This window comes from Pongo pygmaeus, chromosome 7, assembly GCF_028885625.2.
Source record: "Pongo pygmaeus isolate AG05252 chromosome 7, NHGRI_mPonPyg2-v2.0_pri, whole genome shotgun sequence".
NCBI classification, from domain to species: domain Eukaryota; kingdom Metazoa; phylum Chordata; class Mammalia; order Primates; family Hominidae; genus Pongo; species Pongo pygmaeus.
Genome location: NC_072380.2, coordinates 58,738,690 through 58,756,743, shown reverse-complemented (window position 1 = coordinate 58,756,743; position 18,054 = coordinate 58,738,690). Strand labels below are relative to the sequence as shown.

General features: G+C 39.2%; 1 protein-coding gene and 1 non-coding gene across 2 annotated transcripts in view; both read left to right on the top strand.

Annotated features, from left to right (window-relative positions):
- Nucleotides 1-2,782: 2,782 nt before the first annotated feature.
- The window catches only part of LOC129042073 (POTE ankyrin domain family member A), a 118,466-nt gene continuing 103,194 nt past the window's right edge, over nt 2,783-18,054 (top strand). Inside the window, 7 exon segments of the mRNA XM_063668483.1 lie at nt 2,783-2,942; nt 2,976-3,042; nt 8,580-8,650; nt 14,031-14,101; nt 15,705-15,749; nt 16,793-16,928; nt 16,931-16,952. Of these exon segments, the coding sequence (XP_063524553.1) occupies nt 2,783-2,942; nt 2,976-3,042; nt 8,580-8,650; nt 14,031-14,101; nt 15,705-15,749; nt 16,793-16,928; nt 16,931-16,952 (572 nt within the window).
- LOC129043245 (U6 spliceosomal RNA) lies at nt 7,073-7,179 on the top strand. The gene has a single exon (XR_008504351.1). It is a non-coding gene; the product is annotated as a U6 spliceosomal RNA (small nuclear RNA).

Here is an 18,054-nt window from a genome sequence, read left to right as displayed (position 1 = left end):
AGGTAAAATATTACGGGTGTCAATGATTTTTTTTTTTTTTTTTTTTTGAGATGGAGTCTTGCTGTGTTGCCCAGGCTGGAGTGCAGTGGCACGATCTTGGCTCACTGCAAGCTCTGCCTCCCGGGTTCATGTCATTCTCCTGCTTCAGCCTCCTGAGTAGCTGGGACTACAGGTGTCCGCCACCACACCCGGCTAATTTTTTGTATTTTCAGTAGAGACGGGGTTTCACTGTGTTAGCCAGGATGGTCTCGATCTCCTGACCTCATGATCCGCCCGCCTCGGCCTCCCAAAGTGCTGAGATTACAGGCAATGATTTTTTTTAAGATAGAGAGGTTATGCCCAAGTCTCCAGAGAGGGGTCCTTTGGATCTGCACAGCACATCCTGCCTACCTGCATCCACTGCTCCACCATGCTAGTCTTGTCTGGGCCTTCCTGCTCTGGCTCCCAAGGCAAGTGGTGCTGACTCAGGTGGCCACACTGTGGACCTGGGTGTTGGTGGCCCAGAAGGTGGGTGCTAGGGTCTTCCCGCCCTAATTGTTTCACTGAGACCAGATGGTCCCAGGCAGTGACAGGGCACCACCTTCTTGATCAGATCCTGGGACATAGGAGGAGTGTCACCTAGCCCCTCCTCATCCCAACTAAGATCCCAAAGTACCCCCAAGCCCGGGCCATGGCTGGGCTGGAATTCAGGAAGCCCAGGATGCGGCTCAAACCTTGTGGCATCTCTGGGTTCTCGGTGCCCCATACAGATGATCCAGGACCCATAGCTGGTGGGAAGAGACTGGCATTTCTCTGGCCCCTCCTTACTCGTGCCAAGCACCCCAACTGTCCTTCCTGGTCCATCACCCTGGTCACATTCCCCAGGGCAGCTCAGGGCTTTGTTCAGCTGTCTACCATAGTCAGGTGCCTAATAAATGCTGAGACTTGCAAGACCACATAGGCAGATGGGTTGATGCCCTCTGGTGAGCACCCCCAGCAGCCAGGCCCCTGTCCATGTGTCTGCCTGCTCCCGCTTGTGTTTTACTGTCACAACACTGCATGCCAGGGACACCGGCTCCCATCCCTCCTGTCGAGAAGGACACAGACAGCAAGTGCCTGGGGGTAAGGCATTTGCCAGGTGGCACAGGTGCTGAGGGTCGGAGCTGGGATTTGAACCCAGATCACGGAACTCTGCGTGGGGGAATGCAGGTGTGGGGATGCCCATAAACGAAGGAAGGGTGGCCCAGCCCCACTGAGCCCAGCTGCTCCCTGCAACCCTGGAGGAAACTGCTCTGCCCTCAGGTGGGGAGAGGGCCCAGGAGGCCAGGCCTCCCCTTGCTTGCTGGCTCAGGGGATCACAGTGGGACAAGGCGATTTAGTGTGTGTGTCTTCTTTCTTTTTCTCTATTTCATTCAAAAGTTCATTTAGTATCAAGCAAGAGGAGCCTTAGCTTAACCCTGCAGATCAGGCAAGACTCGAGTTACAAAAGAATACATTCTTTTTGCACTGCTAATTGTCTTCCTCTCTACTTTTGTTGGCAAGAGCAGGTCTGTGTCCCAGGTTCGGAATCCATTTTTCATCCCACACCAAAGCGCCTGCTGTTCGGGTGAGTACCCTGGAGCCTGGCCACGTGGAGCTGTGTAGCAGGAGGGTCCCCGCAGGAGGGTCACAGCACCACTGCCCGGGTCCAGCTCAACTGTGCTGACAGGGTTGCCTGATCTGGCGCCCTGGGGCTTGCAGCATCCTGTTCCCAGGATCTGCACATAGGGATGCCTTTCTGCATCTCACCGTCAGTGGTAGGTGCTCGTGCTCCTCCCCCCGCCCAGCAGGGCCTGGGGACCGTGGGCGGCTTATGTTCCACGATTTTTAGGCCATTTGCAGCGAGTTCCGCCAGCCTGCCCCTCCCCCTGCAGCTGCGGCTACCTGGGCATAGCACTGCCACGAGTGTCTTCGGGCCTTTCTTCAGAGGAGACAGTCAGCATCCTCAAGTTCCAGGCGCTCTGGCCCCAGTCCTGCTTGTAGACGCCTTTTCCCACGGGCTGCCTCTCCTTCTCAATGGCCTGAAGCTTGACTAGTTTCCACGAAGTCTGGCGGGAACACAAGGCTGTCACTGACATTTGTGGCACCAGAACTTACAAGCATGCGGGTTGCACACGTCGGACACTGTGCCAGGTGCAGTAACTTGGCATCTGAGGTACGCCGCACGCGCACGCCGCAGCGGTTTGGCTTGGTGTTCTGCGCATGCGTGTGTAACGGCTTGGCTTGGCGTTCCTCGCTTGGCTTGGTGTTGGTCGCTTGACTTGGCGTTCCTTGCTTGGCTTGGCGTTGGTCGCTTCGCTTTGTGGTCCTCAAGTGGATTGGCATTTCCTCCCTGGGCATTCCTTTGCTGGGCTTGACCTTTTCTTGGCTGGGGTTGGCATTCCCCTGGCTGGGCTGGGTGTTTCCTCGGCGGGTGGGTGGAGGGGCTTGGCCTTTCTCCAGGTGGGCGTGGGCGTGGGCTTCCCTGGGTGGGCGTGGGGTGGGTGTGGGCTTTCCCCACGCCGGGTGGGAGTGGGATTTCCCCAGGTGGGTGTGGCCTTTCAAATCCCGCTGGGCTTGGCCTATCCCCGCCTGGGCTGGGCTCCCCTGCTTTGGCGGGTTTTGGCTGGGCCTGACGTTTCTCCTCTAACAGATTGGAAACCTAGAGTTTCCTGCTTGTTGGTGAAATTTGTTGGCAGAGGTGATTGGCTAGCTACTACTTGGCTCCCCAGGCTGGTAAAAGAGGATGGGGGTTGAGGTTTCTTCAAAGCCGGCTGCCTCCGCTATGAAGAAGCCCTTTGGCCTCAGCAGCAAGATGGGCAAGTGGTGCTGCCACTGCTTCCCCTGCTGCGGGGGCAGTGGCAAGAACAACGTAGGCTCTCTGGGAGACCACAACGACATCGCCTTTTTGGAGCCAAGATACCACGTCCATCAAGAAGATCTGGGCAAGCTCCACAGAGCTGCCTGATGGGGTAAAGTCCCCAGAGCGGATCTTATCGTCGGGCTCAGGGGCCCTGGCGTGAACAAGAGGGACAAGAAGAAGAGGTAACCAGTCCTGGGGCTGGGAGGAGGTGGAATGTGCGGGGATGGGGTGGGGATTTGCCCTCCTGTGGGATGGGGGAGGGCTGGCTTTCTTGCCTCTGCAGGCCCCACAGCACCCTGAGTGTGGAAACCTCAGAGAGGTTGGCACAAAGGCCTCTTTATTAGCAGAAACACAAAAAACTTTGGCTGATTTCCAATCCAATAATAATTTCCTTTATATAACACTTAATAGACTGTTTTAAAGTGGTTTAACTTGCAAAATTAAGTCTATGCAGCAGATATTTTTAATGTACACATTTAAAACAATGTTATACGCATTAGAGAAAGGTGTGTAATGAGAAATAATTCCCATAATATATCGACTTCTGGGCTATTCTTCAGATAAAATCCAGTGTGCATTTTATGTCAATGTATCCCTATATAAATATGTTCTTCACTGAGGAATCTTAGAAAGAAACTGAAATGGGAAGATGGTTCATGTCCTTAAATGGAAAGATTCATTTTTCTCAAGATGTGAGTTCTTTCTATATTTATCACTTTTACCTAAGCCCAAATAAAAATATAAAAGTTTTAACATTTTTAAGTTACACATGCTGTCTTTTACTATTGTATGGAAAAAGACTTGCCTTTCTAGGTATCAAAATATACTATTTCCACAAATTGTTTACCAGCAGCTGAAAAGACATAAATGAATAGAACAGAATAGAAAATCCAGAACTACCCAAATATATGTAAGAATTTAGAAGTTGATAATGGTGACGTTTCATGTTAGTAGAAAAAGATGAATTATTAGTAAATGAAATGCCTGCTGTTTGGAGAAAACTTGATGTTTATGTCACAAAAATAAGTTTCTGATGGAATATAGATTAAAAGTTTTAAATATTCAAAATGAGAAAAGTACCAGAAGAAAACACAAATGCCTATTTATACAGATATATTTTTATCTTGAAAAAGACCTTCTAAGAACCTCGCAAGCAAGCATTCTGAAGGTTGTTTTGGAAAAATAAAAATTAAAACACCTTGTATATGAGAAAAAAATTAACAAAAGACAACATACTTGCAAAATATTTACTATATATATATTAGATAAGAAATGTATTTTCATTTTACAGATAATTCTTTCAAATCAACAAGAAAACAAGTAAAATAAGCTCAATTTAAAAGTGGGCAAAGTACTTTTTTGCAGATCTACTGGTGACCTATGCACATAGGAAAACAGTTAGTGTTCCTGGTGAGAGAAGGAATTTAAAAGAGGATCGAACTACTGTTTTCTATCCGCAAAGTTTGTAAGGATGACAAGCAGTGGTACTTATACAGTTGCTTAAAGTTTAAGTTGCTGTGACTTTTCAAATAGACACTTTGGTGATAAGAACCACATTTTTAAAATGTATATGCCTTTTACCCATCAATTCCATTGTACTGAAATATCTTTGGGAAATTGATAGATCTGTGTTGCTCAGTATTGCTTAAAATAGCAGTGTATTAAGAATTCATAACAGATTTTATGAACAAATTTCAGTGCATCCATAGGATGGCATAATATGTAACCATCGAGGGTGTCAATAGATACAGATATACGTTGACATTGGAAGATATACTTTGGTATATCAAGTGAGAAAAAAACAGGTTATACATACACACAAACAGAATATGCTCTTGTGTTAGGTGAAAATATGATAAAACTGATTTCTGGGCATTTGTATTGTAAGTGAAGTTTTTCCCTTTTTCTTATCTGTGATTTCTGCAATGAACATCTGAAAAGTTCTAGTTAAGGTTCATTATGAATGAAATAATCCTTGGGAAGAGAAGGAATATAATATTTGCATAGATAAATTCTCAGTTTCTATTACTTATTTATGTGAATGGATATCTTATGTGAACTTTTAGCCTCTTCAGAAGTAGAGGGAATATTTTTGCCTGTGCCTGTAGATTTTATATGTAGATTTTATTATGTATGCATTTTATTGTGTAAGTATCTTTTCATTATATGTAGATGAACATGTTCAAGAAGTATGGATTAATCATTTTAGTTATATCTTTATGAAAGCTAAAATAGCAAATATAAATGATCATACTATTGCAAATGTATTGCTCTACAGGAGTTTTCTTTAAAAATATTGAACTTGGGCCGAGCGCGATGGCTCACGCCTGTAATCCCAGCACTTTGGGAAGCCGAGGCGGGCGGATCACCTGAGGTTTGGAGTTCGAGACCAGCCTGACCAACATGGAGGAACCCCGTCTCTACTAAAAATACAAAATTAGCCGGCTGTGATGGCACATGCCTGTAATCCCAACTACTTGGGAGGCTGAGGCAGGAGAATCACTTGAACACGGAGGCAGAGGTTATGGTGAGCCAAGATTGCACCATTGCACTCTAGCCTGGGCAACAAGAGACTCTGTCTCCAAAAAAAAAAAAAAATTGAACTCCCCAGCTGTGTTTATCCATCCTTTCAATCCATTTATTCATCAAACGTAAGCCAGCTATGTGGCAGGCATAGTCTACTATCTCGCAGTACCCTTCCGTCTTTGAAAACTTCATGTATACCTGCCCAGCCTGAGCAAGGTGAGAGATTTAAAATTGGAGTAATAGGACTTAATCTCAACTGAAGCTTTTCCTCCCTCCTTTCAAACAAAAACATTTCTGAAGGTAGAAAATAGTAAAAAATAACGTTTAACTGTCCTTTTGAAAATTTATAACAGTCTTGGATAAAGACTGTTTTAGTACTTTTAAGAACTAAAATATGGTACATAAACACCATGGAATACGATGCAGCCATAAAAAAGAATGAGAGCCCATAGTGTTTGCATGGACGTGGATGGTGTTGGAGGCCATTCTCCTTAGCAAGCTAACTCAGGAACAGAAAACCAAATACTGCATGTTCTTACTTATAAGGGGGAGCTAAATGATGAGAACACATAGATACCTAGAGGGGAGCAACACACACTGGGGCCTATTGGAGGGAGGAGGGAGAGAAGCAGGAAATGTAACTAATGGGTACTGGGCTTAATACCTGGGTGATGAAATAATTTGTACAACCAACCCCCTTGGCACACATTTACCTATGTAACAAACCTGTACATCCTGCACATATACCCCTGAGTGTAAAAGTCAGAAAAAACTCCACGAATAGTTTCATAAATTCATTAAAAAAGAAAATTTATAATAGTTTCAAATCCTAGTATTTATCATTGGAAATATCTGATTTACATATATTCTATAAATCTAAGTATTGAAAAAATGAGCAATACCTATTCATTTGAACCCCAAGTTTCCTTTGGCTTAAAGTTTTTTTGTTGTTTTTTTTTTTTAGTAGAGATGGGGTTTTTGCCATGTTTCCCAGGCTGGTCTTGAATTCCTGGGCTCAAGCAATTCCGCCTCAGACTCCCAAAATGCTAGGATTACAGGTGTGACACCATGCCTGGCCTAATTTGACTTTTGTCTCTGTGATTGGGACATTAAAATGAATATTATTGGCAGTATCTGTCAGCTTACAGAATAATACCTTTTCCTTTCTACCATCAGTTATTCAATTCCCCCCACATTCAAAACCTGATGTGGAGCCCACATCTTATCCTAGACTTAACTGAGAACTTCATGTTAAGAGATCTTTTGAGTCCTGTGTTGGTCTTTACTCTAGCAGATATTAGTTGGGCTTGTTCTAAACTGTCAGAGAGGTTCAAATAATGTGGCAGAAAGAGATCAGTGTTTGTTTCTTCTTCTTTGCTACCAGGTACATATCCTGAGGCACCTTTATATCCTGTATAGTACCTTAGGCAGTAGAAAGCCCCATGTTAACCTTCCCTAGAGCAGTGGGCACCCAGTTGTGGTTGGCCCCTTGAGTGATCTGTTTTCCATGATAATGAAAATCTCCCAAGCTACTTGCATCTCTTCCTCAAGATTTAAAAATATTTTCAAGTTCTACCTCACAGGAAGCCATTGGAGATAATTCTCGAGATCTCAAGTAGGTTAGTTAGACTGAGAGCCAAATCTTGTTCATGACTCATCACTGTCCATGTGTAAAAGTAGGGCTTTGTGCTTGCTTCGGCTGCACATATCCTAAAATTGGAACAATACAGAGAAAATTAGCATGGCCCCTGCATAGGGAGGCTGCACAAATTTTTGAAGCGTTCCATATTTTGCACAGTCACTGGAAGGTCATTTGACTATTTGCTCACTAACTCTAAGGAAACAGTGTTAATCAAAGCAAAATGGGTGCCATCTAAATATTGAAATTGTGATTTTCGCTACAAAAATATTAATGTAAGGTGGCCTATGAGATGTCCCCGGAGCTGAATAATGTGTAGAGTGTTGTGTGCAAAATATGTTGTTAGTATGTATCTCAAAAATTAGAGAATGTGAATTTGCAACTTCTTCATGGAACCTAAAACAAATAAATAGGATTTTGGTCTCCCATATCAGCTGGAGATGAACATGGATATGAAGCATTATCCTAACAAACATCTGCTGGTTCAGAGTGTGAGTCTGTAGAGAAGGATCATTGGTCCAAGCCAGGTCTTGACATCCGTCCATTGGTTTTTCTGCCCTGGTTGTGATGGATAAACTCCATAATAGTGGACAATCATGTTACCTACTTTAATGAGATATTTATGAATAAATTTAATTATAAACTCTGAAATAGTTGAGATGCTTTGAATTATAAGCCATAAAGAGTAGGACAACTAATAAACAAAAGACAATAACATTTCCTGAAAGCTACAACATTTGCATATTAGGACCTATGAACAAAATACACTTTGGGTTTTTAGACTGAGTCTTGCTCTGTTGCCAGGCTGGAGTGCAGTGGCACGACCTTGGCACACTGCAACCTCCACCTCCCAGGTTTAGGCGATTCTCCTGGTTCAGCCTCTCAAATAGCTGGGACTACAGGTGCGTGCCACCACACCCACCTAATTTTTTGTATTTTTAGTAGAGACGGGGTTTCACCATGTTGGCCACGATGGTCTCGATCTCTTGACCTCGTGATCTGCCTGCCTTGGCCTCCCAAAGTGCTGGGATTACAGGTGTGAGCCACTGCACCTAGCTACACATTGGGTTTTATTTGGGATTTGAAGATAATTTCAGTCATAAAGTTTAGGAACAGATTATTCCATTGCTTTACTATTTCTGTGAGCATTTAAAAAATTTATCTTGTTAAATCTTTATAGCTTAGTGAAATAAGGCAGCAAATTCCTTACTTTGTAGAAGAAGACATTGAGCCTAAGAGAAGTAAATTTTCCAAGAACAAATAGCTGTTCATTATGGAGCTAGGACTTCTTCAGAGTTGGGACTTTCTATTATATCAAGCGAATGCAAGTTAATTTACTGAGTCATGGTGCCCTCAATTTATGAGTATTTCACCTTACTTTTTTTCTTTTTTAATTAAAGCTTAATGAAAAGTTTGTAGGATGTGCACATAAGTGGATGGGATAATCTTGTTTTCTGATATTCTGATATTTGAAATACTCTAAGAATTTTTCATTTGGTAAGTATTTTTATATCAGTATTAAAATAATTTTATTTATTACATTTTTATACATAGAATTTGCCAGTTATTTTCTGACTATAAAGAAAAACAGATGCCAAAAAACTGTTCTGAAAACAGCAATCCAGGTAAGACTTCTCATAGTGAATTACTTTAGGTCAATTGTCCCCAACCTTTTTGCTTTTTTGGCACCAGGGATCGGTTTTGTGAAAGACAGTTTTTCCTTGGACTAGGGGAAGGTGTGGATGGTTTCAGAATTATTCAAGCACATTGCATTTATTGTGCTACTTTATATTATTATTACATTGTAATATATAATGAAACAATTATACAACTTACCATAATGTAGAATGAGTGGAATCTCTGAGCTTGTTTTCTTGCAACTAAATGGTCCCATCTGGGGGCAAAGGGAGACAGTGACAGACCATCAGGCATTAGATTCTCATAAGAGGCACACAACCTAGATCCCTCGCATGGGCAGTTAACAACAGGGTTCATGCTCCCATGAGTATCTAATGCTACCACTGATCTGACAGGAGGCGGATCTTAGGTGGTAATATGAGCCATGGGGCATGGCTATAAATACAGACGAAGCTTCTCTGGCTTGCCTGGTGCTCACCTCCTCCTGTGTGGCGTGGTTCCAAAAAGGCCATGGACTGGTACCAGTCTGTGGCCTGGGAGTTGTGGATGCCTGCTCTGGGTGGTCCTACCATAGATAAAAAGTAAAAGTAAGGAAGTTTTGATCATGAACAGCGAAGCACAGGTCATGTTACATATGCTTGTACCAGCAAGGTCTCACTGTTACTGACTTTATTCCTTTTAATTTGAAATTCAAAGAGATGTATTTACTTTGTTGGAACAAGATGTATTCTTCTACCTGCTGGTTAATTGTCGTGATAACAGTAATTTTGTTAAAACAAGATGCTCTGCTACCATTCGCCAAAAGATTGTCATAATAAATATACAAATTGCTCAACTCTAGGCTCAGCAGATTATAATAAAAGTACAAAAATGTTTCACAATAACAAAAATGCTAGTATGCTACCTGGATGTGGACACCTAGTATATTGTACAATTCAAACTGTGTGAGGACACCTTTAATTTAACCATATGTTTATCTTTTTTTTTTTTTTGAGACGGAGTCTCGCTCTGTCCCCCAGGTTGGAGTGCAGTGGCGCGATCTCGGCTCACTGCAAGCTCCGCCTCCCGGGTTCACACCATTCTCCTGCCTCAGCCTCCCGAGTAGCTACAGGCACCTGCCACCACGCCTGGCTAATTTTTTTTGTATTTTTTAGTAGAGACGGGGTTTCACCGTGTTAGCCAGGATGATCTCGATCTCCTGACCTCGTGATCCGCCCGCCTCGGCCTCCCAAAGTGCTGGGATTACAGGCTTGAGCCACCGCGCCCGACCTAGCCATATGTTTATCAAAGAGCTTCTGTAAGTTAGGTTTTGTATGTTGCAGGAGACAAAGATGGAATAGATGTAGTTTTGATCTTTAAGGTGCTCATAATAGAATAGAGCTGTGTCTGTTTCATTTCTGTGCTTTTTCAATAGAATTTACAAGGAAACATGTTTATTTATGTTTTCACCTATCTACTTAACAAATAGCTATCAAATGTCTTTTAGATACTAAGCATTTTTTTAATGCTACAAAACACAGTTAAAAATACAGACAGGAGCTTGTTGTTATCATTGTCATTTTTATTATTTTGCTACTTTATTCAGAGCTTACTGTGTGCTAGATGCCCACTGGAAGTTTATATTTATGGTTTTATATTATATTGATTATGTGCCAGACATATGTGATTAGGAATGAAGGCTTAAAAAAAAAAAGTAGGTAGGATTTAAGGTAAGCATGCAGACTGAATAGATTTTTTCTAGGTAAAGTAGCAGAAGAATGATGTTTCGCAGAAGGAACTCGTAAGGAGATTGTGCGTTTGGCAGAAAGAACATCTAATGAGATTGCCTGTATGGGAGGAAGAGCAGCAAGTGCAAAAGACAAGATGCTTGAGTGAACTTTGCAGGGTTTACGAGCAGTTCACTTTTGCTAGTACAAAAAGTGTGAGATACAAGAGGTTGGAAATGAGGTGAATACTAAGCTAAGGCAAATTTATGATCGAATTTTTAATACTATAGAAATGAGTAGCTCTTATCCCGTGGGCCATGGGAAATTTACCAGGTAGAATGCTTTGGACTGCAAATACTAGATGAGGAGTGGTTAAAACAGTAGGAACTAGAGTTGTTTTGATTGTTCAGTGATATCCTAGAATCCCACTTGTCCCTCTTTCAGCTGTGCTGTTGGCAGTGTCTTCTTCATATCTCCTTTCATGGCTGGCTAATCTGCAACAGCTCCAAACATCTTGTTCTCAGAACACAACGTTGCAAGGGCTGCTTTTCTTCACGTGTTTCTTTAAATAGGGAGAAAACTTAGAAGCAAGCAGTGGACTTCCTGTAACATTTCATTGGCTGGATCACACCACATGCCCATCCTCATACCGGACACTGAGAGAGCAAATGTAATTATGTGATTAGCTTAGAATAATCATTTCTCTTTCTGAAGCTGGGGAAGAATATTGGGATAATAAGTATCCCAATAGATTTGTATTTCTTCTGCAAGAAAGAATTAGGAATGGCTATTGGTAGGGAGCCAGCAATGGTTGATGCAGGGACTCACTGGAGAAATTTGAGCAGGGGAGTCAGGAGATGAAATTGGAGTGTTAAGGCATTCTGGCTATGGTGTAAAATAGGGGTTGTCAAGCTTTTTCTGTAAAGGACCATGTGGGAAATATTTTAGACTATGTGGTCTCTGTCATATCTACTTAACCCTGCTGTCATAGTGAGAAAGCAACTATGAATAATATGTAAGCAAATAAACATGACTGAGATCCAATAAAATTTTATTTAAAAAACCATAAGACAGACTGGATTTGGCCTGTGGCCTATAGTTTGTGACCCCTCATAGAGGTTGATGGAAGGTAACCATGTAAAGAAACCAGGAGACAAAGGAAGCTTTTGCAGTAGTCAGCTATAGTTTCCTTGTCATACATCCTTGGACTAGTATCAATGTATTTAAGGTTTTCACCCATCTATGGTGAAATAAATAAAGTTAGGAATCTCAGTTATTCATTTTAAAATGTTGGCCTTTTTTTGGTGTTATGCCTTTTTCATTTGTTTTGCTTAAGTTTTTTTTTCATGTAAGAAATAACATTAATAGTTGGCGGGTTTTTTTAAACAAAAGCCATTTGGTAAATGTTTATGTTCCCAGTGGCAGTGAGAATATAAAACAGAGGCAGAAGAGAGGTATAGTCAATATGATTTAGTGATGATTGAATGAAAAAGGTTTGGGGGATAGAGAGAAATCTCAGATGATTCACAGGTTTCCAGGTGTACACTAGCATTTAACCTGGACATGAGGAAGGAGTAGGAAATTTTCCGGTGAATACAGAATAGCAAAGAGCAGCAGGTCAGCAGGAATGACTGCTTTTTTTTCTGTGCATGTTTAATGGGATATTCTTATATTTTGAGTAGGTAATTGGATAATCAGCATTTATAGCTGGCATCCTACTAGTTTGTCTCTCAGTAATAAGAATTGTCACAGATTCAAGAATCTGAAAGTTGATGATAAATGTCCATGTGTGTCACCGTCAATAACTGAAAGTCAGTCAGCATCCACAGAATTGGGACAGATGAACTTAATATATAAAGATGTATATTGGAGTTGTGTTTTCCTTAGGGAATGATACTCTCCATGACCTGTGTGAGTCACAGCTGCCAGAAAACAAAGAGAGAAAGGAACGTATTAAAGAAGCACAGCAAATTCAGTTCTAGAGTGCCTGTGCTTGACTTCATGTTATATTCTGACTTCTAAAAAATCATTTTCTGGCAAAATGTGCTTTGTGTTTCCTCCTCTCTTGCAGCCTGCAACCAAACAGAATCCCTTTTAACAGGGCATTTTTGTGTTCTTCCTTTAACAAAAGCAACATAAAAATAACAAAAATAAGAGAAAGAGCATTTTTTTGTATAGGCTAGTATTTAAAGTAAATTTGAGAGTGAGTAGCAGGATTATATTTAGAATTTAGGGACTAGATGGGAAAACTATATAGAAATCTAAAGACGGCTGACTCAAACACAATGTGGTTTCTTTGCTTTATTTTCACAGCTCTGAATTCACAACTATTAGTTATATTTATATGCATTATAACTTTAGAAAGCAACTTCTCAAACCAAATATTAAGTGATTTCTTGTAGTTTCTATGACTTTATTATAGAATTGACTTTCCAAGTGTTCATAACAATTATTGAGAGTTTTCTACATAGTATCATCCCAGCTGTGTCCACGTGAGCTATCTATTACCTTGTGTTAATGAATAATGGTTCACTAGGAATATTGGTTTTGGCATTTAAAGTGATTTATATCTAATGCAGATAGAACCAGAGACCATTCTTGAACATTAATGTCCAAGCATCTTAAAATTGCACATAAGGCTTTCATAATCTGACTTCTGCCCCAGCCTCCATCTTTAGCCATTTTCCCTGTGTGCCCTTTCTCTGGCATTACTGAACTGCTGGTAATGCCCTACTCACTCATCCTTCTATTGTAGGCAAATACACATTCACTCTTGCAGGCCTTACTCCCTATCTTGTTGCTTCCTGGCATACTGTCACCCTTTCCTGCCCCCTACCCCTTTTAATCTGGCTAGCCTCAATATTTAAGTCTCTGCTTGGGCATGATTTCTAGAAAAGCCATCCCTGACATGCTTTATTTTCATTCTTTTTAAACCCTAATGCCTGGTATGTATGTAGCAGGACTCAATAAAACATTGTTGAGTAAAATAAAGACTGTTTATGCAAAGGTGATGTGTAAGACTGTCCCCTACAGTCTTGGAGCAGAGGGGACACACATGTGGAACAATAATGTACAGTTCAGGTGGTAAAGATGCAGTAGAAAAATCAGTAAAGTACAAAGGCAGCCTCAAGGAAAGAGGTACCTGTTTATCTGGGGAAAGACATGTAGAGTCAAGAAAGACTTCACATAGGATTGTTTTAAAAGATGCAAAAAAAATTGTCAGAATAGTGGAGGAAAACATTCTAGATATTAGGAAGACATTGTACACTAATAAAGGTATCAGCAGTGATTTTGGAAATCATTTATAAGGTACTATTAGGAAGTGGAGAACAATATACTGTGTTACCTTATATGTTTCTACTGTATTTTAAAGTTGTGTTTTTGGTGGTTTTTTTCATTTATGTTTGGTGGATGAATTTGTGAGTGAATGTTTGACATGTTTGTATGTCTTCAATCAGGTGACATCTGGTGTCTCCCCAAGTGGTTTGTTGAAGTTTTGGAGAATTATTTCTTAAGTAACTATTTCATGAAAGATTAAGCTTCATTTAAATGCTCAATTTATGAAACAAAATGAAATGTCTTAAATCTATTTTTATAAAGGCAATAGTTTTTAATTGTTCTAAGTGGTTAATTTTAATTGAATGTATGGATTTCTCTTCAGAACAAGACTTAAAGCTGACATCAGAGGAAGAGCCACAAAGGCTTAAAGGAAGTGAAAATAGCCAGCATGAGGCATGTAAAATTTTAAATGTAGATTTCTGTTTTAATGTTGTTTTCTTTATTTTAATAATATTAGATAGTCCGAATAAAATTACCTTTCAGACTAGGCTTTGAGAATCAATAGATTCTTTTTTTTGAAGAATCTTTTAATAGATTCTTTTTTTTGAAGAATCTTTTAAAAGATTCTTTTTTTTGAAGAATCTTTTAATAGATTCTTTTTTTTGAAGAATCTTTTAAAAGATTCTTTTTTTTGAAGAATCTTTTAAAAGATTCTTTTTTTTGAAGAATCTTTTAAAAGATTCTTTTTTTGAAGAATCTTTTAAAAGATTCTTTTTTTTGAAGAATCTTTTAATAGATTCTTTTTTTAAAGAATCTATTAATAAATTCTTAAAGTTTGCTTTAATTTAGCAACCTCATTAACAGAAGAATCAATAGATTCTAATTTAATATTTGCTATTTAACTTAAACATTATTTAAATTTAAAATACTCTTATTTAAAATATTCTTACCTGCTTTCTTGATTAGCTTATAGCTAATCTTTCCCTTTGGAAGAGAGGCAAAATAAATTCCAGAACTCTGTTCTTTTATTTTTACAACACCTTAACATGATAAAGTAACATCAATTATTGGATAATATTATTAAGCAATTGAAATTATGAACAGTGTAACAGTGTTGGTCCCTGAGTTGGATTCATGGTAAAGAAGTAATCATGGCCAGTGATTGAAAAATCTGCAGTTTCATATTGCCAGTCACTGATGCCAAGGTTAAAGATGCCTTCTGCCTTGTGGTCTGTCATTGACCTCAGGGTTTCTGTTCAGGGAGAGAACCAGATCATAAAAGCAACCCAACTGCCTATTACAAGAATCATATTTTGCAGAATGGGGCCTTTGATGTTAGTGTAAAAACACAGTAACATTCTAACTTATTTCAATTGCAGAAAATCAGTACATATTATTTAAAAATGTTTATCCACTGTCATTAGTACACATTAGAATATATTAGAACTGGACTTAAGCAGATAGTCTAGATACATAACACTATCATATTACAGTATATAATTTAAATTAAAATTTAAGAATTTGCATTTCTTTCTGTTTGATGTTGATTTCAGTTCCTAATAATTTAAAGTGTGTCTACACTCCAGTTAGTAATCTTTTTAAAAAGCACTTAAATGCACTGTAGGGACTCACTAGTTAGGGTATGGTGAAGTAAAATCTTTTCAATGAGGAAGGCTTTGCAACACTACAAATCATCTGCTAATTCATTTTTGGTAGATTTAACACATAATGAATTAAGTTTAATCCAAACAAATGGTGACACAGTTACGTTTGCCGGTTCATGTTTTTCTTCTCCCTTTGGCTAAGATAAATTATTTTTCAAGTGTTAGTCAAAAGCCAGTGATGTGACAGTAGCTTAACATAGATTAAAAAGTTAATTCTTAATTTTAATTATTTGTTTACTTTAGCAGATAAATTTTAATTTTAATTATTTTCTAATTTTTCATTGTCCATACTTGATTACTTGAGTAAAATTATTTTAAAAGCATGTACTCCAAAAGATCAGACATCTGAGAAATACAGCAAGCAAATTAACCTTCTATTTTTGCATCTGCAGAAAATGTCTCAAGAACCAGACATAAATAAGGATTGTGATAGAGAGGTATACCTTTATATTCAAATGTTTCTGTTGAATTAGATTTTTACATTATGTTGTTTAACAAAGTGTAGTAAGTTTAGGCATGTATGATTCTATCATGTAAGTAGCATAAATCATCAGCGAAAAATTTAGTATTTAACTCAGAACGGTAAGTTCTGTACATTGGGTTTTAGAGACAAACCCTAGAGATATTCTTCATCATTATGGAATAATCCTGAATGGTGCTGTAAAATGCTAGGTAATGCCACTTTAGGAGCTTTGGATCAATCATTTTATCTCTTGGTTTTAGTCTGATTATCAATAGATAATGTGGCTAAAGAAGATAATTTCTTATTTTGTATATCCTCCAGCTAGAAAATTTTATGGCTATTGAATATGAAATTTGGGGAGCATCTCATTTTCTGGAATTCCATGCTGGCACCTCAGCAGTTTTATTCTCCTCCTTGTGTTGTGGCAAACTTTGGTTCCCATGTTGCAGTGAGCACTTTTATGTTTTTGATATCCCAGGAACCAAATGAAAAAAGAATGATCAAACGCAGCGGGAGAGAAGAATATCTTAGTGCGGAAAAGGGCAATCTTCCTTTCTATTCCTGAAGCCCCACAGTGTCTCATCCTCTAAATCTGACTGTTTAATGGAAAATCCAGGTGGTAAAGATGGAAGAAGACACATTTTGCATCTTTGTCTTTTTATTTGTGTGCTCCCACAAGTCAGATGGGGTGAATATTTATATTAGATTCTGAAGAGTGGTTGGGAATAAAAGCACAAAATGAAGGAGGTCCCTTTTTGAAATTTTTGAAAATTGTTTTATTCATTCAAACAGAAATGAAGCAAACGTTACAAAAATTTCAATGATATACTAATGATATAATAATTGCATCTTAAAATTATATGGTAACAGTTCTGTATATAGGATTAAATTTAAGTGTGAAATATTTTTAATGACTAAAGTAACAAACTGAGTCAAGTGATAAAATCAATTAAAATTAAAAGGTTCTTTTGATTCAATAAAGCAATAACTATCCTTAATATCAAACTTCCACTCAAGGTTGAAGAAGAAATGCAGAGGCACAGAAGTAATAACGTGGGAATATCAGAAAACCTGACTGATGGTGCCACTGCTGGCAATGGTGATGATGGATTAATTCCACAAAGAAAGAGCAGAAAACCTGAAAATCAGCAATTTCAGAGAATGAAGAATATCATAGGTAAGCCTATGGCAACATTTAACAGGAGATAACTATGTGCATTCAAACTAATCCTAATTTGGGCTAATATTCATGATGAACAAATTTTATACTTTTACTAAGATATTCAGCCTTGTCTGGTAATCAGAAGAATGAAAATCAGCAAACAATGTGTTACCATTTTTTCCAGTCAATTTATTTGAAAAATAACCAGTATTGGCAAATGTGAGGGAAAAGGCATTTTCTTTTCTTTTTAGTGAACTTTAATTTTAGCTTCAAGGGTACATGTGCAGGTTTGTTATATAGGTAAACTGTATCTTGGAGATTTGGGCTACAGATTATTTCATCAGCCAGATAATAAGCAAAATACCAGATAGGTAGTTTTTTGATGCTCTCCCTCCTGCTGCCCTCCACCCTCAAGTAGGCCCCAGTTTCTTGTTCTCCTCTTTGTGTTCGTGAGTTCTCATTGTTTAGTTTCCACTAATGAGTAAGAATATGTGGCATTGGATTTTCTGTTCCTGCATTAGTTTGCTTAGGATAATGGCCACCAGCTCCATCGGTGTTACTGTAATGGAAATGGTCTCATTGGAAAAGACGTTCTCATACCCTGTTGGTAAATACATTTTGAGTGTTAATTTAGTAGCATATTCACACACACACATATAACATAGTCAGGATATATAATATATGTATGTTAAGTATATTTGTGTATATACATATTTATATACGTTTATATACATATATACTTACGTTACATATATACTTATGTATAAGAACATTTATTATAGCATTATTATATCAACAAGCTGGAGTTACTCTAACTCCTTATCAATAGGAAATAACTGAATTTTCATACCCAGAAAATAATGTAATATGCAACCTTTTTTTTTTTTTTTTTTGAGACAGTCTCATTCTGTCAGCCAGGCTGGAGTGCAGTGGCATGATCTTGGTTCACTGCAACCTCCGCCTCCTGGGCTCAGGCCATTCTCCTGCCTCAGCCTCCCGAGTAGCTGGGATTACAGGTGTGTGCCACCATGTCCAGCTAATTTTTGTATTTTCAGTAGAGACAGGGTTTCACCATGTTGGCCAGGCTGGTCTTGAACTCCTGACCTCAGGTAATCTG